General features: G+C 44.6%; 1 protein-coding gene across 2 annotated transcripts in view; it reads left to right on the top strand.

Annotated features, from left to right (window-relative positions):
* The window catches only part of MAP2K5 (mitogen-activated protein kinase kinase 5), a 111,147-nt gene that overhangs the window by 56,039 nt on the left and 32,864 nt on the right, over positions 1 to 22,244 (top strand). The window contains exons 15-17 of one of the 2 annotated variants that reach the window (XM_065734088.1): positions 763 to 813; positions 3,144 to 3,215; positions 13,589 to 13,618. In XM_065734088.1, coding sequence (XP_065590160.1) covers positions 763 to 813; positions 3,144 to 3,215; positions 13,589 to 13,618 — 153 coding nt within the window. The remainder of the gene's footprint in view (positions 1 to 762; positions 814 to 3,143; positions 3,216 to 13,588; positions 13,619 to 22,244) is intronic. The other variant, XM_065734089.1, reaches the window with a different exon arrangement.

Genomic DNA, 22,244 nt, shown 5'->3' on the forward strand with positions numbered 1-22,244 from the left:
AGTAAAAACTGCTGATATTGTAATTACTACTTACGAATAGCAAACTTCATTGATATGCAGCTTTGATATGAAAGCTTTTTGGCCAGACAAAAGGGAGGGCAGAACGAGAGATGTGTCTGGGGAGCCCAACTGGCCCACAATAAAAATTAATATTGGGAGTAACAATAGTGGTGGGCTTTTACAATGTGCAGCACAAATTTTAATTAATTTCCATTTTGGGCCTCCCTGGAGAACTTCTCTGATAGTGACCCACGAGCTTGCTGTGCTGGTGATTTGAATTTCAGCACCTTTACTCTCAGCCAAACGCGAGGACCAAAGGGAAGGTCAGCCCGGTATGATAAGTTGTCAGGGTCTGCTGTCCCTCCGAGCGTATTTAGTGCTCGTTGCATTCAAGTGATGAATGTGGCTTTATCCGCATCTTGAGCCCGCTGACTGAAAAACGAGCGCCTTCAATCCTACGTCAAATTGACTTTTTATATCAGACTGGTGTGGGGTACTAAAGCAATAAGTATCCTGCTTAACAGAATTGTTTAAGGTTATCTGCCATAAACGGTAATGCGGCGCGTGTTTAAATTGGAACTCTCGCTCCAAACAAAAGAGAGATTTAATCATTTTTAATGCCTTTGCGGATAAATTTGTTTCCTTTTACATAATTTTTAGTTGATTTATAGGGATGCTGATTGTAGGTTAAATGAGGAATAATTGCCCATTTTATTTCCACATTATCTTTATATTGTTCTAACAGACTGTTTTGTCTGATAGCTGGTGAATTCTATAGCCAAGACGTATGTCGGAACAAATGCTTACATGGCGGTAAGTGGATTTATGTAGGAGTAGCATTTAAATGGAATTATTTGTTCACAGTCCTGTTCTGCGTGGTGGGGATGTATCGTAAGTCAGTTCTCAGACTTCCTCTCCCCCTGCCCATCTCTGCACTCACGTAGCAGCTCTGTGACAGCGGCAGGCCTTGGTGACATGGAGAATAACATCACAAGAGTGTCCTGCTTGGTGTGCGCGTTCTAGTTGTCTTTCTTGCGCTGCAGCAACAGGGAACGTAGAGAAGAGAGAGAAGAGCCAGACCAACCTTAAGAACAAATAACTACAGCTTTCCCCTGGGAGCCCCTAGGTCCTTGCAGAGCACTGATGGCATTACTGCATAGAGAACGGGAACCGCAGCGCTGAGTGCGCGTCGCTCTCACGGGCAGCTCTGATACCTACGCACTGGTGTAGGTGTTTCCCATGGGGAACTGCCACGTCCAAATCTGAAGCTTACATATCTGGGCTGATAATACCAAGCCACTACACCACGTCTCTGTGAGAACTTTAATGCTTTGGTTTAGGCTTGTGATAACTGCTGTCTTTCATTTTTGGTCACTGCAATTTCTTATTAGCCGACTACCGATGTCATGGTATCGATGGGGAAAACAATCAGCGTTCAGCTTGTTTAACAGCAAACAAACAAAAAAGCCCCCAGCACCAAAGTGCAAGCAGCAGTATGAAATGGTTGAATCTTGTGTTTTTCAAACCTCAGAAAAGTGGAGAGAGAAATCCATGACCTTTCATCGCTTTCAGGTATTTTTCCTTACTTTCTTGTAAGGAGAAAGCAGCCCAGGGTGCCCATTTATTTGCTAAGTGCTTTTCTAGTCAAGGTGTAGTCATTATGTGGCTTCTGAAACACTCGTGCCACTATCCTAGAAGGACTTGGGCTGTCCTTTGTCACTGGAATATTACGTGCATCAAAATCTCTTTAAAGAAAGAATCTGGTCGTGTACATTACGGTAAGCACACTGGTGGCTGTGCCTCTGCTCTCTAAAGCAACTGCAGTATTGTGATTCAAACAAGCCAACAGCATCAGAGTAATTAACTCCTCCAACTCGGCTCTCGCTCTTAGATTGGTCTTCAGCAGATCTAATAATTAAATTGCGTTATGCTTTTAGCGTACAAATCAAGATTACTGTTCTCTTTCCCGGGTGTACATCACATAGGTTATGTTTTTTCTTCTCTCTGGATGACTGTGATGCATTCTTCTATTGATTGAGAAAGGGGTTTAGGCTAAAATGTATTTGATCTGACTCCCGGTGTTAAAATTATTTTGCTAATGAATTTTTCATCATCCCATTCACAGCGTACTCATCAGGAGTGAATTTGAAACCATCAAAAATTAAGCTATATATTTAAAATAAAAGAAGGCCGTTTTTGATGGCTCAATCCAAAGCCTTTTGCTGTAGCTTCTCTTTGTTTTCAGATGACAGCAGTTTTGGAAGGCTCCCCTTGAAGACAGTGCAGGCAACACTGTTTTTTACTTAATGTTCACATTGCAGTAAAAGCTCCTGACCTGGGATTAGCTGTGCAGAGTAAACATCAGAAAACACATTGGGCTGGCACCGATTTGGGAGTTGGTTTTCTAAAAAAGGTCTCTGGATTATTAAGGACTAAAAATACAGCCGGTGCTTTGTAGATGGTGGGGCTAGACAGGTGCATTAGCAGCACAGTGGGGAGAGAAGTCTCCTGGAGCCTTTTGTTGTTACACTTCCTGCTGCACTTGACCTTGGAAATGCTGAAATTGTAGCTTTCAAGTAAAAACCAGCAGTTACGTTTTGCAGCCTTCTATTTCATGAGGCATTAAATTTGTCACTAATAGCTTCGAGTGAAGTCTTTTTTTTTCCCATAGATCAAAAGTGAAGTTAGTTAAAGACCTATAAAATGAAACCTCTGTCACGTGACTTCGTTTATTACTTGGACTTCAAGAACATTGCCTTTGAAGCCACACTTACTGCCCAACGCAGAGTGAGGAGTCTGTTCTGTAAGCCTACCTCAGTGCTGCGTCCGGGCTCAGAGATAGGTGTGTACCACTGATGGGCTCGTACAGCTTGGCCTCGTGCTCTGCTGCACGTGTGCACATCGGTGGCTTTTTGTTGGCTCAAACAGCCCGAACACAAATGCCAAGGCCAACCCTGCAAGGCACGGAGCAGCGCGTGGCCGCGAGTCCGAGCACTGCCCGAGTCCTTTGCAAAGGCAAAAGCAAGCTTTAGGATTGTTGGTGTTTCCTCAGCTGGTCTGTGTGCCCTGGGTTAGCTTTTGCAGAAGGACACTCAGGGTGTTTGCTCGCTGGGCTCAAGGTGTTTCTCTCCATCTCTTTGCAGCCCGAACGGATTTCAGGAGAACAGTACGGGATTCATTCGGACGTTTGGAGTTTAGGGATTTCCTTCATGGAGGTATGCAAACATCTGTCATTTTTCTTATGCGCTTTGGGAGAATCAGATGAAAATTAACATCAAACTGTTTTAATAGGGGCTTTGTGTACTCGTTCATATACTCATGCTTTTAACTCTTGCTAAAACGCCTGTCTGTATTTGGAATGGATTTGTTCTGAGTTCAGCGATGGGGAGAGTCCCTGTGAAAACATGCAACACAGAGCCCTCCATCAAACCTCCATTTGAGAGTGGAAAGCAGGCCCAGAGCACGTGGCCTTTCAGCTATGACTAGCTGGTATTTCTGTATTTCACCTTCATCAGACAGAGAGGCCCATCGTTAGGATTTACGTAGGGTTATGCAGACTCAGGGTTTGAGCTGGTCGATGCCCATGCAGAATCTCAGCAGAAATGCTTGCGTGATGGATTGTGTGATTAAATGAAGTGTTGCAATTGAAGCATTCATAAGAGCTTTTAGAAGGGTTTCTTACAGAGGTAGTTTAAAACTGGAAAAGGTCTTATCAAAAGGAGGTGTTTCGAAGACACTGAACAGGAATTTAGGAGAACCTCTGCTTTCTGCACGGTTGGTCAGAGAGAGATTGGGTGGTTTTTCTGCTTTGGGACACACTAGGTGTCCTAAACACAAGTCTCAACAACTTTAAAAGTGCATGGTTATTATTTAGAGGGAAAGATAACGTAGAGTACGTAAGTTAGCCTATGCTGTGACGCTGTCATGGCAGATAAAATCAGGTGGATGTGGTACAGGACAGCGGGCAGGTCACTGTCCTGGGGAGGACGGTATATTTCCATCACGTTTTTCATGCTGGGCCAGGCTGCTCACCAAAAGCCAGCTACAGTGCTAAGTCCTTGTGTCCTGTCCAGCTCATGCAGTGCTTTCTAGGGAGTGTTTTTCTGCCTCAGAAAAGTGTTGTGAACAAACTGTCCCCTCCTGTGGCAGGGCTGAGTCCCATCCCACACGATGGTGGAATGAATGCTGGGGGAATGCAGTGGTGCCGTTCCCTTCTGCTCAATTTAGTGTCATTAAGGTGCAGTGCAGCTGATGTTTGTAGCAGAAGATCAGCTGGAAGTGGAGCTGTGGTGGTGCTGATCCCGAGCATCCAGGAAAATAGCATGCTTTGTAGCCCAGAAGTTCTCTGTGGCTGTGGTTATTTCAAACAGTACTTTCCTTTGGTTTTAACCAAAATGAAAATATTTAATGCTGAATCATTGCATTCAGGTCTTGTAAATCTTCGAGTGTGATTGAAGTTAACTCTGAATATACGATAATGACACACTCTGAAGTGTCACAGGGGATGCAGCACTGTTAATTTGTTTTACTGCACATTTCAATGGGTTGTGGTACTGGAGAGTCCTCACAATTTTGGAGAGCTGTGGAACATACTCACACTGTCTGTAAATGAATCTGTGCAACAAAGGGCTAAAATGAGATTGTATTACATTAATATTTGACTGTGGTGTTCGTTTTGATTCACGGTGGAATAGAGTGATAGAAATGCACGAGTGATGTGGAGCAGGCTTTGCTGGCTCCTTTGCTGAGCGTATTGCTGAACGTATTTCCACGTGCAGCAGCAATCAGATGATCTTCCACAAAGGCTGAGACTTTGCAGCTTAGTTTGGGATTATTATTAGGCAACCTTAATGGTCACGAGGCTGATTTAAAGGGTAGATTTCACATCATCCACCATTAGGAAAATGTTTTGTTTATGTTTTTCTCTCTTTCAAACCTTCTCAACTTCCCCCCCCCCCCCCCTCACTTTCCACGGATGTGTCCTGAACCAGCTGTACAAAACAATTTGGTTCTGTGTGCTTTGTTAATTGGGATGTCATCCGATCCTCGGAGACCTCTCTTCAGCGTGATCGCTCTTTTATTGAAGTGGTTTGAGTGATGTGTTAAATGATGAAAGCAAGGACGGCGGCTTAGAAAAATGTCGCAAAAAAGGTGAAGAAGATGCTCCAAGAGCCACGCAAGGTCACTGTCATTAAAGTGGCACTGTATTGACATGGGGATTGGCAGCAAAGACGCCCGGGCTCTTGTTGATGGAGCTGTTAAAAAGGGAAGTGAACGTGTGCTGTCGGATTTTAACATCATCTCTGCTCAGTAGTGTGGTTCTCCAATCCCTGCAGCTTCAAGCTGGTGCAGTTAGAGCACGTTAATTGGAGTGAAATGGCGTGTGGAACGGAGGTAGCAAGGTTGTGAGTTTGCTTTGTTTTGTTTTGTTTTGAAAACTTATGATAGTATAAAATGGCAGTGACCTAAATCTGCTTATTTTCTTTAATCATCTCCTGAGCCTTGAAATGTCTTGAATTTCTTTGCTGCAGTGCTATGCTTAATGAGAAACCAAACTGTTACTCCTGAAGGTTCAGAAAACTCACTAGCACAGAAGTAGGAGTGTGGGTAGGACCAGACTTTGGGAGACAGTGAGCATCTGTGTTCCTTATGAAGTAAAAGATGTCCAAGCACATGCAGCTTTTTTTGTTTTGTTTTGTTTTTCACTTTGCTTTTCTTTCTTTGGAACTGCTTTAAAGAGAATTAAATTTAATACCTCACCTGTGGACCTGCTTAAAAATGTTTCGTCATAAACAGTTTGTGTGTTCCCACGAGGTTTTTAGATTAGGAGTTTTACTTAAGTGTTCTGGGATTGACAAAGCAAGTTCAATTTAAGCCGATGACATTGCTGTCACTGCACTGAAGTCGGCGTCAGCGTTTTCATTATAAAAGCTGTGTTTCAGAGGGTTTATAACTCAGCCATAAAATACACTCCAGGCTGAGCCTGAGTGCTGTTGTTGTTCTGTAACCAATTCAGCCTCCTTCCAAAAACGATGCCCTGCACAGGAGGAAGGGTGAGGTTGTCTCTTGTTGCTCTGCAGTATTACCCTAATCCTGCCTTATATGGCTGCTGTCTGGTGAATCCTTACTCTTTTAGTAAAGCCTTCCTGTCCCCCGGTGCCTGTGTTGAGAGGCAGAAGTTGGTGAGGAGGGGTTGGCTGGATCCCGGGCACCTTATCTGATCTGTCTGTACAGAGCAGGGTGAGACACAGTGGCAGGAGAAGGGAGTTTGGGGGAGGGAGTGGGCTTGTGATCCGAGCTGCTTGCTGGGGCAGAGGTGTAAGCTTGCAGGTCTTTGTCCGATGCTCCTTTTAACTACAAATACAGCCAGAATTGCATTTCAGTGCAGGAAATAAATGATTTTGCACAAATCAAGCAGTTTTTGTCAAACACATGAACCCATGTGTTCGACTGACGATGCCTTGTAAGAGCTTCCAAGGGCTGCTGGTCACTTGTGACATTTGTTTTAACATGCCGTTTTAAGCAATATTTCAAGCAGTCACATTACAGATTTACAGCATCTCAGCACTCCCTTCGGAAGGGACACCGACACGTACCCAGCAAACATACATGATGTACTTCAGGCACACGTGTAACTCTGGAGTGGGCAAGGCACTCTGTACCTACAATGCCAGCACTACGGACACCCAGAGCCTTCTGCACACTCGGGCTGGGAGCACGGGTGGAGGTGTGGGAGGAGCACACGGTCCATGAGGACATGGATTGAGGAACGTGTTTGAAGAGGGTGCTCGGAGAGAAGCAGCTCTGCCTTACGATGATCCTCTTAAAGCACTTCAAGATCTTTGACTGCAGGAAACGGGTGTAAAAATGCTTGTATAAGTAATCTGGTCAAGGAGCAGAGGCTTCCGAGGGATGGTTTCTAAAGGATCTAAGTGAGCAGTGACATGTCATCAACACAGAGGTGATGGCAGTGGAAGATCTGTGAGCTGCTGGTGAGCAGGGAGTCCTGCAGACCACCATGTGGTCTTCTGCAAGATTTCACTTATGAATGGACATTCCCCTGCAGCGTTTTTAATGTGCATAGTGCAGTGTTTCTGACTTACACACATAAATCCTTACTCGATCCAGCCGCTGAGAGTAGCTGTAACACAGACAGATTTTCGCTTGGTAGAATGTTTCTGCAGTTCCAATCATTCTGTGCAGAACGATGCAGTTCAGATACTTGTTCCTAGGAAAATGCTGGCCTGGGTGTTCTGGGGTGGGTTTTTATGGTGTTTGGAGCCTTTCTCCAGGCAGTGGCCCTTAGCTCAGTTTCCACACCTGCCGAATTCACGCAGCCGTTGGGAAGAAGGAAGACAGTGTCCAGCTATATCACCATTCTGTGGCAGCGGAATGAGGAGTAGAAGGTACCAGCGCCCGAGGGCTGGGTCATGAATTAATAATTGCTCTGTGGTGGAGGAGGCCCATCAGAATAGCTGAAAACGGGGAAGTTGCCTTGCAGAGCGCTATCAATCACTCAGTGACCATAACTTCCAGTAATTAGTGTATTTTATGGGCCTTTGCTTCAGTGACTCGGAAGCACATATGCTCCACTCACAGCTAAACTTAGCCGAGTAATATTCCGGGATGATTTATCCGCTTGCTGCGCTGGGATGTAACCCTATATTAGGTGAAGATTGTGAACTAAGCTGCAATAAAGTGTAAGTTTAGGTACAGTTTGCGTGGGTTGAGACCTCCATGTATCATGTTTCCCAGCAATTGCTCTTAGGCCACAGCGGGCAGTGTGTGTAGCAGCGAAATAAATAACGTGGTTCTCTGCCTGAGTGAGTGGATGGATGGATAGAGTCATAGACCCGTTGGAGTTGGAAGGGCCCCTGAAAAGCCACGTGGTCCCATTCCCCTGCAATGAGCAGGGGCACCCAGAGCTGCACCAGGTGCTCAGAGCCCACCCAGCCTGACCTTGGCTGTCTGCAGGGACGGGGCACCCAGCACCTCTCTGGGCAGCCTGTGCTCGCCGCCCTTATTGCAGTCTGCCTTCCATCTGTTCCGAATCTCCCCTCTTTTAGTTAGAAGCCGCTTCCCCTCGTCCTTTCAGACTCTGCCCCCACCCTGTGCATGAAGGAAGGGGCTGCACAACCCCCCTGCGCAGCCCACAGGGACGCAGCGAGGCCTGGCCGTGCTTCCAGCAGCATTCCCTGATCCCCAGAGGGCGTTGGGCGCAAATCCGAGGGGCCGGGGCTGCCAGGCCCCGTTTGCTCCTCTCCGTTTGGCAGAGGCCGTTCAGAGAGGGGATGTGCCATTGAATCACCATCGCACGCGGCCTTCGGTTCCCGGCGCGTTCGCTATAGCTCATATTTAAAAGAAGTCAAAGTGAAACTAATTATCTTTAATTAAGGTGAATTAGGCTTTGATTTTTAATATATTTTATGTAGAGAGATCTGGAACTCATCTGCTCACGCCAAGGAACGTCCCGAAGGTTATTAGGGCATATTTCTGGTGGGCCTGACGGTATTAGTAATAACCTTCTTTCTCATGGTTCCCGACACGAACAAATATGTCACTTCATCAGTCTCTGTTACCACACTTATGCCCCTCCGCAGGGGTCGCAGATTCCACAAGTTATCAGCTAATGGCGTTATACATTAAAAATTGAAGCTTTCCTCACTCCGAGGCCTTTCAAGGCTTTGTTCTTAAGCCCCAGACACTTTGGAGTGCAGCTGCAAACTATAGGCAGAAGATTAAATTAATTTGTAACTCTTCTTTTCGTTCCTGCATTACTAAATCCTGCACATTTAATTGAAACCCTACTTCAAGATGCTTTGTGTTTCTGTTCATCTTTGTTGTCAGTTTAACCTCAGAAGCACTTTAACGCTGGTAAATTGCTGTTATATCCTTTTGGATTTCCTCTTTTCTTTTCTTTTTTTTTTTTAACTGAGCAATAGGAGGACAGTGACATTGATATTAGAAGGAAAGAAAAATCTCAGAGTAGTTTTTGAGGTATTTAATATTTATTAAGGTCCGTACCCTGCAGAGTTCCAGGTGATTTTAAGCCATCTATCGAGGAATGTATGAATTGGTCTTGGAATGCAATTTCACCGAGGGAATTTTATGTTATCCAGTAGTTAAGTCTGATTTTTAAAGTTTCCCATGTCTGAACGTTCCGAAGTGACGGCAGCTTTTCCATAAAACGAGGGTTTAACTGCAGTGCACCATCTAAATGCAAAATCCTCAGATGGAAATTTAATTGTGTAAAATGTGCACGAGGTAATTAAGAACAAATTTTAGAACATTTCAGACCATAAAGTCCTCCTTCAGCTGGATCACTAGCGGTATTGTAAGTGCTTACTTTCAATTTGCAGTTATGCTGAGAAACATGGAATGTGTCTAAATTAAGAATAAAAACATCCCCTGCTTTTCAGTGTAACTGTAAATTAAAAAACAACTTGCACAACGTAGACACTAATCTAAGTGGGAGTCTTTATTGCCCGAGTGTCCTAAAAATATGTTTGGGGCTTTTTTCCCTCAGTCCCTTCCTGAGCAGGACGAGGACTGTTGTAATTCTTATTAACAGTAGGCAGGAAAGCAACGTGGGGAAAATGGTTCGTTAGTGAGGATTTCTGGATTTCCATCTTCGGCTCCAGAATGGTTAATTATGTTTTTTCAACGAGTCGTTTTGATTTTGTCTCCACTTATCTGCACGTTAAGTGTATGTTTTTAATTGTGAACAGGTTGAGCCTGCTTGGAGTTGTTTTCCAGCTCTTCTTACAGCTGCTCAGCACAAGGGCTTTGGGCACCTCGCTCTGCCAGAACTGCCCTGACCCTAATACTGGCTGCCCTAACTCTAATATTAAACAGTGGCTGCCTTAACCCTAATAAATACTGGCTGCCCTGACCACAATATTGTTGCCCTAACCCTAAAACTGGCTGCCCTAACTACAGTACTGTTGCCCTGACCCCACCACTGGCTGCCTCCTGGGGTTTTTTTTTGCCTTTCCTTGTTTGTTCTTAGCACGTTTTGACCCAATCTGATAAGGAGCAAACTGTACCTCTGCGTTTTATGGACTCATTTTGGAGCGTTTATGTCTCAGTTTATCAGTTACTGTTTTAAATCCCTGTGCATCCCCCTGCACCTCTCTGAGCCTTGGCAAATGCTCCTGTCAGGGACTGCACAGCACAAGTCATTTTTTAGGACGCAACTTCACTGATCCCCGTGAAGATGAGTGTTTGAGGTGCTTCGATTCTGATGAGCTACTTTAAGTCAAAGAAGGTAGGAGTTAAAAGGGAAAAAAGGCACAGGCACGCAGTTGGTCTAAAGTGAAATAGTGTAGGGAAATGTTATTCTGACATATTTCTTGCTGGTTTGGTTTGATTCCCATTTATACTTCTGTACCATGCTGGCAGTGCAATTCACTGTGTCTTTGTAAACTGAAGTTTTTTACAGTCCTCACACAGTGTGAAGGGGCCCATAGGGAAATGAGAACCAGCACCTCAGAGCCCGAGCGTTCCCCTCCCTCCTCTGTAATATCCAGGGCCACGTAAAACAGCGGCCGGTTCCTGTCCCTAACTAGTGTACCCTGAAATGCCTTATTTTGGCTGGAATGCCTTAAAATCACAAATCAGACGTTCCCAGTTGCCCTGTGTAAATGCAGAGAACGTTCTGACGTCCGTGCTCAAATTTGGTGGTTCACCTTTTCTGCTTTCTGCACTGGGCTGTGTTGCACGTGTCTGACTTACTTCCTGGAGTCGGGATGATGGAGGGGATAAAAGTCCCTTCAGTGAAGCTCTCTTATGGGTTTTGTTGTTGTTGTGGGGTTTTTGTGCTTGTTTGTTTGTTTTTACTTTTACTGTGGCACTATTTATAAATCTAAATCTACGTACAGAGGTCATTGGTTGGCTGAACTTAAACCATTTTACTTAGTAAATTTAATTAAGAAAATACAGTGCAACTCATAAGCAAATGAGTTTTTCCTAGTTTTAAACCAAACCACCCTCTCGAGTGCTGATTGCCTTGCTCGACCCCTGGTGATATAGAAACAGGCAAAATTAAAAAGGACATTAAAGCTTCATTAAATCTGAAACACATTTAGTACAGTGACATATCTGCAGGCTATTTCAGGGAAGATTACATACTCTTTGGTAAGTTTCTTAATTTATAATACCTTGACAATCTTGCAGGAAGGAAGCAACTCTCTCTGGATGAACCGAGCGATGGTTCTGGGAATGCAGAACTGCTGTGTGACCCATCCAGAGCTGCTCTGCAGTTCTCAGGGTGCAGCTTTGCCAGGCACAGTCTGCCTTTGTTAACAGCCCCCAAGGAACTCGTGCCCAATGCGTTTTGGATTCCTGGGAGCTCATCCCTAAGTCTGGCAGGGTGCTGCTCTTTCCTCAGTTGTTCAGCAGCTTTTAGAGTCACACAGGCAAAGCCCTACAGTAGCACGTGATGGTCAGGGAAAGGAATCACCCCTGAGGGCAGAAGTCCTTAGTCTGAAGCCAGCACTGAGGTAGTGGTACATCTTCTGCTTAAGGAAGGTGTGCACAGTGGCACCCTATGTGTAAAGCCATAATTATCTTCTTGTTATACAGTGGGATACATATGACATGCCTACAAGTCTGTAGCTGTTGTCATGACTGTTTTAAGTCAGCAGTCATTGGGAAAATTAGGTTTTCTTCTGTTTTTGTTTGTTGTAAAATGTTTTTCGGCGTTTATAGGTTTATAGTTTGGCATTTATGGCGTGTTGCAGCAGCAGTGCTTCTTAGGATCTTGAGCAGCTTCTTGTGAGTTGAGGATGGTCCTCCCAAGGAGACGAGAAAATGGAAAAGGGAACTGTTCTGTATGTGTTAGTGGCTTCTGATCCTTAAGACTGAGCATGACAGAAAACATAGGGCCTGCCCTTATCCATTTAGCATTGTATTTCAAAGCCTGACATCAGAAAGGGACTGGCTGAGCCGGGAGAAGCGGGGAACCAGACAGCAGTGACAGAAGGGGAGCATCAAGCCTGCTCAGCTTGGATTGGTTTGCTGGAAGGATGAATTTGCTACAAGGAGAAGCTCTGAGCTGCACAAAAGAATTGTTTCCTTGCTCTGGGTTTCTGTTGCATGCCTCTTAAACACTTCCAGTACCTACTCTGCTCTTGTCCTGTCTTTCCTCTGAGGTTCTGGAAGAAGTTCATTGAATGTGTAAGGCTCACAGCCAAATGTCCTATACAGCATAGGCTTGGGTGGCTGCTGGCATGGCAGGAATAGCTCCGTCTCCACCGATGCCTGCTTGCTTCCTCTCTGCTGCCAGCTTCTCCTTATCCTCTCCTCATCACGCTGTACCTCACCTGGTGACACTCAAGAGATGTCTGCTGCTCTTTGCCCCACCGCTTCCCCGCCTTGCTGCAGCTCTGCCTGTGCCTTGTTGTTTTACTTCGGATGGTTCTGTGCTGCCAACTGGGCTGAAATTTCATCACAGGTTAGCACAGCTGCCTCAGCTGCAATCTGCCTAGGTCAAATAACCCTGGCACTGGAGAGCTCAAATGACAGCAGCATTACAGGTGCACTGGGGTGCTTTCACCAGTGCTGGCTGTACGCAACGCGGCTGAGACCTTTGGCATTGATGCTGCTACTTGGTCTGAAGTGAGTATAGTTTGTCACGATAGCACGGCATCCATAACCCCTGGGTAGGTCATCTCCTGAAGATCATAGAATCCCAGAATTGTTAAGGTTGGAAAAGGCCTCTGAGATCCCCAAGTCCAACACCAGTGGTGGACATGGGGTTCTTCAGAAAGCAGTCAGAACACAAAGGTAACTGCTTCTGGGGAGTCTGTGTCAACTCTGAAAATCCATGCCCTTCTCTGGATAGTAAACAAAGTAGAATAGTTGTGCTTTGCTGAAATTGTTTCGAAGGTTCAGATGCCAATGGGGGAAACCTAAACTCTTGTACCAAACAACGGATTTCTCATGGGCTGACTATTAGCTGTGGCAGCGTTAATGTTGTTGTTGGCCTAATACTGATACTAGCGGATACATTAGTGATGCATCAAGCGAGGGATAATACAGTGCATCCTGTTCATATGGCATGCAACTGAAAGCAGATTTGAAGGAAAGCCCGTGTGTCGTATTGCAGGTGCTGCAGCCTCTCTCCAGATCTCACGCCCAGGTTCCCAGCTGGGGCTGACACCGATAAGGAAACAAACCTCAGCTATGTAACCCAGATTTTACTCTGAGACGGTGAGGGAAGGACTTAGGGAGTTCAGTGCATGCTCTACAATACCTGCTCATTGCAGATAATTATCAGGAAGGTCAGTGTCGGTGGCCTCGCTGTTGAGGCTGAACTGGTTTAATTTAGAGAGTCCTCAGGAACTTGGGCATCAAACAGTGTCGCTAAGTGGTACAGACAAAAGCTTGGGAAATACAGAAATATTCAGGAATATAAAACAAGGGATAATTGTTGTGGATAACTCCATTCTAAATGCAGATCTTTGTGTACTTCTGCTGGCATTTTCCCACTTATACAATAGTAAGAGTTGAGTACTTTTCTCTCTTTAAGAAAATGTGCCCTCCATGCAAATCTGTATAACTAGACAAATATTATTTCCTTTCCCAGCTTGCTCTTGGGAGGTTTCCATATCCTCAGGTAAGATTGTTCATTACTGCTGTTTGCCACTGTGACATTCATTCCTATGTATGAAGGTGCAGAGAGCAATTGTGAACATTTGAGCCACATACAAATAAATCTGTCCTGTTAAATTGAAAAGTAGTATCTTGAAGGAGTCATTTAGAAGTCTGTATTGATTTATTTTTTTTCCTTTTCCCCCAAAACTCTAGATTTTCTTTCCCCTGGAGAGCAGGAAAATTGTGATGATGTTAATGATTGTTTTGTTGTGAGATTAAAAAATAATCCCATATGTACAGCAGTGCTTTTGATGCCAGGAAGATGTATCTACTCCTTTTCTCTATGTTCATTTTTCAGTTCCAATTTGGAACAGCGTTACAACCGCCTGAAATCATCTCAAATCAAAAATGGAATGTGAATGGAATATGTAAAAGGATTCTGGGTTCTCCCTTTAAAGAGGAGATGACGCTGACGCTAACTGGTGTTCACGTTCCTGTGCTGACATTTTCTAACTCGTAAAACTCTTCCCAACTTGGCTGTGGCCACTCTTGCTTGGTGTGCTTGTAAAAGCATGAAGCCCTGAACCAAAGAATCAATCCTCAAATAGGTTCGGTGCTTCCTTTAAATTCTTGTTGCGAGGTGGCTGTTAGAATTCATAAGCACAAACTGTTCTGTGGCTCTTCAAATTATTCTTTCCTGGGAGAGGGGAAAAAGTGAAGTGTCCAGGGACTAAAATGAATTATTTGAATGTGGTTTTTATGTTTTCTTGTGTTTTATGAGCGCTGTTTTTTCTGCATCTTGGTCTATACAGATCAGAGTGCCTGGAGGCATGTCTGATTTAAAGGTGGTGTTGGTCTGTGCTCTTTAAGCATCTATTAACTTGCTATTATTATGCAAATAACTGTTGTAATACACATACTAATTTATGCATGGTTAGATTATGCAGATGCCTCACAAACATGGTTATTGAATAATAGGCTGGGACTCATTCTCTCCCATTTTTATAAGCTGTTTTAAGCAAATTCTCCTGACAGTTTTATGGACTTGTAAAGATTTTGTGTAAGTGGAAATGCACTGATTTTTCACTTTTATCTCTCGTGGAAAATGTTTCCTGACCGAAAAAGAGCTGTCATTGGCTACCTGGCAGATTTTGTCCCTGTTTTCTCCGCGTTGTGAAATGAACCCTCTCCTTTGAGAGTGGGCTGAAAAAGCAGCTCTTGTGCTGAAGTGCCCTCCACATGTTGGCACAGCCCCTGGTGCTCATTGGGCATCTCAGTGCCTTTTGTGCTAAACCTGAGTGCCGTGGGATGCAGCCCTCTGTGCACAGGGGCACTGGAGCTGGGAAGGAGCTTAGGGTGCGTTGTTGTGGATGGCTCCACATCAAAACTTGGTTTCTGAACTGGGAGTGGAACACGATCGCTAGTTTAAGTTTGGGTTGTTGGTTTTTTTTTGCTATACTAATTAAAAAACAGATCGTGTTTGTAAAAGAATATTTGGCAAGTCATCAGGCCATGAAATTGGGTGTGTTTTTTAATGTAAAATGGTTGAAGGGGTGAAACTTCAAAATGCAGCTATTAAGGTTTTCAGGCAGCTGCTTTTAGTAAGGGCTTCGTGTGCAGGATCTGTATTTTGGATGCGAGTGCTCGTAGTTGGTCTCTGGTACCCTCAGCAACCCTGAGCAGGTGGATAATCCGTAGGGTGTTGAGTTCTTTTAATGTCAGCGTGAATATCTCAGAGACCCATACATAACTGAGTAGATCTTCTTCTCTTTGTTGGGTTTGGTCGAGTGATAGAAGCTCATGGTACACGTGCTGACAGGACAGTGTTTGTGCCTCGTCAGCTTGGGCTGACTTCCCTCTGCCAATGGGACGTGTGGGTCTGTGCCTGCGAGCACTGGAAGCTTCCCACAAAGGAGCATTTCCCTCCAGCTGCAGCTGAACAGAAAAGGGTTTTTTTTTCTCCTTTACTTTTAAGACACAGACAGATGATGTGTACAAACTCGGTTTAAATGAATAAGATCTATAGGGGGAATCGTTGTAGTGTGGAGATTCTGGACCCCTGCAAATATGCCAGTACAATTAAAGGATGGGTTTTTTTTCTGGCCTTTAGTAAAATATTTTAAGGATGGGATTCAGCGCTTTTCCGTGTGTTTTATAAGCATCTATTTTGCTAACACGTATTTCTCACGCTGTCATTATTTAATCTTATGTTAAAGTCGTGTCTGGGAAGCACTTCAGTACACAACTGCATATGTAAGTGAATTGCTTACGGGTTTTGTGTTTGTTGTGATCTTTAGATTTTTAGTTACCGAGTTACCGTAATTTTTGTGTCATGATACACAGTGTATGTCATGATCTGTTGGTGACAGCCAACAGTAGTGATCTGAGTAAGAAAACAGCGGTGGTTGGAGCAGACATTCCCACTATGAGAACTTCAGATCCTTACAATGTGGCAACACATGAAAACCCAGTGAGTGGATTTCACGTGTTGTCTGTTTCCCTGGCACAGTGCTGCCGGGTGCAGTTGCTCTGATGTAAAATACCTTTTGGAAGAAGTAGCGTATGGCACACGGAGGACTTTCTGTAGATACAAACATGCACACGTAGGGGTATATTCTTCCCCTGATGCACAGCCCCATTCAAACTGAGAGGTGCACACACACGCCCGCATGAAAAACTCTTTAGTATGAAGTGCTTTCCTATGGAAGTGTTTAAAACGGCAAGGAAAGCCCTTTCCCCGAGGCCCACTGCCAGTGCCCCTCGGCGCAGGCGTTCAGATGAGTGAGAAAAGCGCATATGGGGAATAAGTTCCGAATTTCTTGTAAAACTTTAACCATAATTCTTCTGATTCTGGCGGCAGCTCTGCAGACAGAGGTGTAAAAAACATATGTATTCAGATGCGTACATATAAGAGCAGCAGAAGGCCGTGGAACCTCGGAGCAAATTTAATTCAATTTGAAGCTGGAACCCCAAAGATGCGCAGTGGCTGAGGAGCGAGACGTGCGCTTAATCGGAGATTCAGCTTCTGAATGGTGTATAAAAACGTGATGGGGGCAATGGCTTGTTTAATGACAATGTAATTTAGGAGAAATGAAAAGAATTGCCCACTAAATATTCCCGGCTTGTAGTCCAACTTTGCACAAAGCAGGATGCTGGAGGACCGCGTCCATTAGGGAAATGCTGCGGAGGAGCGGGCAGACGCTGCCGTCGGCGCTGGGTGTCAGATGCGCTGTGTTCAGAGGGACGATCTCCCTCGTTCGGCCGTGGTTCCCGGCCTGGGTTAATAAATGACAGGAAAATGACCCAAAGTTTAAAGACCCCCCCCCTTCCTCTGCGCACCCTCCTGCCCTGCTTCTCCCCCACCCCAAATCTGAGCAAACAGTGCCCCCGGTATTGTAAAGCTTCGAACGTTTTCACACTCCATTAATTTATTACTTCTCTTTCCTCATCTTTAAATTTATTTCCCCCCCGCCCCCATTTTTTTTTTCCCCCCTTAAAAAAAAAAAATAAAAAATCCCGGCTCCCCGCTGCTGCAGCGATTTTCATCTTGTTGTTAATTTTCCCTGCTCCATATGGAGCTCCAGACATTTCACCTGGAGGCTGTACTAGATTTTGCTGTAGCGATCGCACTTCCGGAGGCCAAAACTGTCATTTAAGGTTCGTGGTGCATCTGTCTCCGCCAGGCTTTTCGCTGGCACCGGAGAGAGCCAGGAACAAATTGGATGCACCTGAGATTGGGGTGCGGAGCGCGGAGCCGCGTCCAGCATCGCCCGAGCGCGGGGAGACGGAGAGGAGCAGATATTTCATCCCGCCTTGTCATTGATTAGAAAAGAGCCTTTAATTTCATTTCACCCCATGTTGTGATTAATTTGCATTCTTTGTCAGAAGTTAATGGAGTTTTTTATGGTTCACTCTGAAATCCTTGAAGACATCGGAGTTGATCTGATGTTTATACAACCGCCAGCGGAATTTTTCCGTGTGATTGATGGAGAGCTTGATGTTATTCCAAACGGCTTTTTAAGCTGTTTTTAAGAATTATTTGAATAAAATGCAAGCGAGATATTGTTATAACGATCAAGATTATCTGTTAAAAATCTGTTTCAAATAAAGAACACGATAAGTAGAAAAAAAAAAAAAGAAAAGAAAAAAAAGATGAGAAAGACAAGAGGGATGATGGATGCGGGAGATGGCGTTTCTTAAAATATATAACCCCAGCATTCAGAGAACTTATCTCAAAACGCACCGGAAGTCCCACGAACCTGCGGTGAATTATTACTATTATTTGTTATTAAGATGGAGAGTTTTGCAGCGCGATGAAGAACGGCCGCGGGTGAGGAAGGGGCTGAGCCACGCTCGGGCTTTTCCCCCCTCTTTTTTTTTTTGCTCTCTCAGCTCCATTGTGCCACACATCAGCGCGGGGCTGGCGGTCGGCAGAGGGACGATGACGAAGAGCCGTCCTTAATTCCCACTGCAAACAAACCTAAGTGGATAACAGGAGGTTTTATAGCCCGGGAAAGCGCTCGCTGCACACGTGCTTCTGTAAGAAAACAGTCAGCCTTTCTAAGAAAATATACGGCCGGTAACGCTCGGTGCAAGCCGTCTTTTTGCTCCTCCCGTTGGGGAGAGCTCTGTACTTCGCAGTGCCCGGCACACGGACGGCTCCGGACACGGGGCTTCCCGCAGCGGAAGCTTTTCCATTCCTACCAAAGCCGTTTTGTTGGAGGTGGTGTGTCTATTTCAAGAGGGGAGAGGGGGTTCTTTTTATTCTCTTTTTTTTTGCTCTTTTTTTTTTGCAAGGTGTTGTGTCCGTCCTTCCTTTGGCGCGTTCCTCCCTCGCTGTGATTTCGGCAGGGAACATTTAATTGTAGGGCAAAAAAAAAAATCCCCAGCAAGCGGCGGTGCGAGCGCTCCCATTTAAAACAGATTGGTTTGTTTGCTGCATCTCTGCTTGCTGAATAATTGCGTGGCTCTAAGCAGAGCTGCTGCTTTCTGATCCCTCCGTGAGCACGGTCTGAGATTCTTTTTGTTACACACAATCCATACTATTGACCCAATTTTGGCCTGGTTTCATTTAAATGTGAGCAGGTTGTCAGGGAAAAAAAAAATACTTAGTCTAACTTGGCATGCAAAATAGCCGTTCTGCTGTTGTTTTTCCAATTGACAGAGACATCCTTTAAGCATTCATTTATTTTGTGGGGATGAATGGAGGCTTGGTTGCAGCGCATCTCCTCGTGAAAGAAATCTCATCTTCCGCAGACATCGTGATGTAGAGCCGTGTAAGTGACATGAAGCACTGCTCAAATGCGAGTGCCAAAATAGTGATTTTTTTCCTCCCATTTAAATTTTCAGCCTATCTTTAAATATCACAGATCTGGGAAAATATTTTTGCTTTTACAACACCTCCTGGAAATCACTGCAAATATCAGAAGTCCTCTGCCATCGTTTTAAGCTCCCAGCCATTTCTTAGTGCTGGTTGCACCAGGGGCTTCATCCTTTAGATATAACATAGTTGACATACATTTTACTGACGGTATTTTTTGTCCCTTAACCAGCAATAAAGTGGTGCTTGAATATGATCCATTCATGAGAAGCTCGCAGCATGGTTTGAATGGAGTTTGAGTGTTTTTTGTTCTTATAAACTGCACAGATATTAGCACTTGTTTTATTTCTTTTGAAAGTATCAAGGTTTGTTTTTTATTTTAATCTTCCTATCGGATATTTAAAATGGAAGAAAAGGAAATTGTTGCTCTAACAACATGCTCTGACATGGAAATGCAGGGGACAAGTCAAAGCTAATGGTCATTTGTGTTTCTGCTTGGGAAAAGGAGCACGCAGTGATCGCCGCCAGTCTGTCTTTGGGTCAGGGTGTAAGTTTGTGTTTTCCACGTGGTTATGGCATCTTTTATTATTATTATATTTTTAATTGTCTCAATGTTTATTGTTTAAATAAGAAAGCAGTGTAATGGAAGCAGCTCTTCTGTTGCTCCATGCGGTTCTCTCGCCTTCACGTCACAGCTGAGGCCTTTTTGTCTGCCCTGAGCAAGATCCTGAAATGATGTTTGCTCTGAGAGCTCCCTACCAGGACTGAGAGCTGTGTCCAGGAGGAGATATTGACATTTCTTTGGGAGATTTTTCCAAACACGCAATGCCTCTAGCACAAGCTGATGCTTCCATGCAATGGAAGATGAGCTGTGCTTGGAAGGAGTCCTTCCTCCCGACTCCAGGGCCTGCAGTGGGACCCATGGAGTCACTTTCCTGAATAGGACACGTTTCTTGAGCTTGGCCCTGGGAGGTGGGCTCTGTGTAGGAAGGGACGAGCAGTAGGTTGGCTGGTTGTGTAGCCAGGTTCTCTTGGCTGGAAGGAAGGGGCATATCTCCTCCCAGCTAACCGGGACCTGGGAATGAGCAGAAGTGGGGGTGCAGCAGCTCCAAGGGTACCATTGGAGCTCAGAGGGGAGCTGGCTGGGCTCCAGGATCATAGAGGTCTTTTCCAACCTCAGTGATTCCACTGGTTGTGTGCTCTTTCGTTTGGAGGTGTCAGCCCTGTGGACCCGCATGTGTAACTCATGAGGGATTGCAGTGGTAGCTGAGGTGAGCAGTAGAGTGAAGTAGAATAAGATGCCTGTTGTTGGCCAAACCCTGAGCACCTCAATTCGGATAGAAAACCCCACTTGTATACCTGCATTTTGACTTCTGTGGGTTCCTTCTTTTCAGGGATCCCTAGAATGGTGTCATTTGTGATCACAATTGATTTTACAGCCTATCAACGAAAACTCAGGACTTCTTTAAGTGGGCTCCAGTGGCAAATTTTAACAAGTGACTTCTTATCTGATTCCATCTGATAAGAAGGGACACGCAGTAATGAGAAGGGACCATCCTGATGGATGTCCATCTGCTGGCCTTCAGCACTCCTCTTCGGCATCTCTAAATGAGATGTCTTAAACATTACAGTTGGATTCAGTGATCCTGATGGGGCCCTTGCAACTCGAGCTGTTCTGTGATTCTACTGAATTCAGCAATTTCCCCAAGTCTTTCTCCTCCCCCCATTCCTGCTGAGCAGGAGTGATGTTAGCAGCAGCATCCTGGTCCCACTCCAGTGGTGGCTGTTGTTGGCTTTTTACGCTCCCTCCATAATTCCAACAGTTTTTCATGCCCGGTTTGTTGAATTGTGTTCCTGAACTCTGGTAAACAGATTTCTGTGAGAAGTGGCTGCAGTTCAATGGTGGATGAAATAATCTCTTTATATAAATTTGCTTTCAGACCTCTGGGAAAACCAGCGTAATATAATTGTAAGAATATATTTAATATTAAGGTTGTTGTGAACTGTCTTTTATTTTTTTTAATTCTATTTTGAAGTTGTTTTTCTTCCTCTCTCCCACCCTTTGTTTTGTGACAGTGATTGAAGTTTGCTGTTCGCAAAACCTTCAGTTGGGGATGGGGTTGTTGAGAAATTCAGGGACAAATCAAAGATTGCTCTTAGTGGGTTTGGCACTTCCCCCTCCTTCAGAAGCTTCACCGGTATCGATTTTACAAAACAAAACAAAAAAAAGATTGTTAAATACAAGTGTATTTTATAGATACAGACCCAGAGGAAGGGTAACGCCCATGGTGGTGAAGACCAAAAGGAAGTGCAGTACTCCTGTAAAGCCCTTTTCCAGTTCTACCAGTGCAGAGGTGACACAAGCATGCGTTGTCGTTTGTTAACAGGGGACAATGTTTGTGGTTGCTGCTGTTCAGTAAAATTTAGCCTTCCTTCACAGAGATTAAAATAAGCTGTGTTTACTTCTAAAATCAGCAGTTCCTTGGATTAGAAGAACAAATGTTCTTTAAAAGTGTATAACTGTAGGAGTTGTTGGTATATGTATTCTTCAGTTAGTTTGATTTTTTTCTAAGTAAAAAAAATGCACTGGTTTGAAAAGCAGCGTATATGTGAAGAGAAAATTTGCTAACTGCTATAGGAAGATCTAACCCTGGGTCACCTGCAAATCTCTCAAACAAGAGCTCCAGGGCAAGTCCTAATTCCAGAGAGTAAAAGCGAAAATTAAAGCTGTAGCTGGTGACTCCTCCAAGGTACCCAGGGTGGATTCATTTGAGTTCTGTTGATTGTGCTTCTGAATGTAATGGGGAGGGATGGTAGAGGTCTTCTCAGCCACTTCCCGTCCAAAGCATCTCCATGGAGACAGAGAGAGAACCTGATGGTTTGTCAAAAGTTGCTTCTCGTAACCGCAGGCATTCATTAAATAGTAGATGAAGCAGGAGGCAAACTTTTGCATTTTTAACCAACCTAAAAAAATGCCATTTGGAGAATGTGCCTTGTAGAGTTCAGTGCTGCTGATATTTCGTGACCTGAGAAACAGACCATTAATGGGATAGATTTATTTATCATTTCCCCTCTTCTTCAAATTATAAACTCTCGCGTGCGTTGAGTACTGAAAAAAACCACGGCAAGGAAAATACAGCTTCAGGAACATCAAACAAACGGTTTACTTCTGCAGATACAGACAATTCCAGTTTCACTTGGGAGGCTTCAAACGCCCTCTGACCAACAGGAGGCCCTGGCCACGGCCGTGGGGACACGTGGATGGCGAGAGGCTGAGTGTGACTTCTCCAGGCTGGAAATGGCACTCCCAGGAGCACCTCAACGCGGT

The sequence above is a fragment of the Cyrtonyx montezumae genome, unplaced genomic scaffold (assembly GCF_038088225.1).
Source record: "Cyrtonyx montezumae isolate F1298 unplaced genomic scaffold, pur_monq_1.0 scaffold_17, whole genome shotgun sequence".
Lineage (NCBI taxonomy): Eukaryota > Metazoa > Chordata > Aves > Galliformes > Odontophoridae > Cyrtonyx > Cyrtonyx montezumae.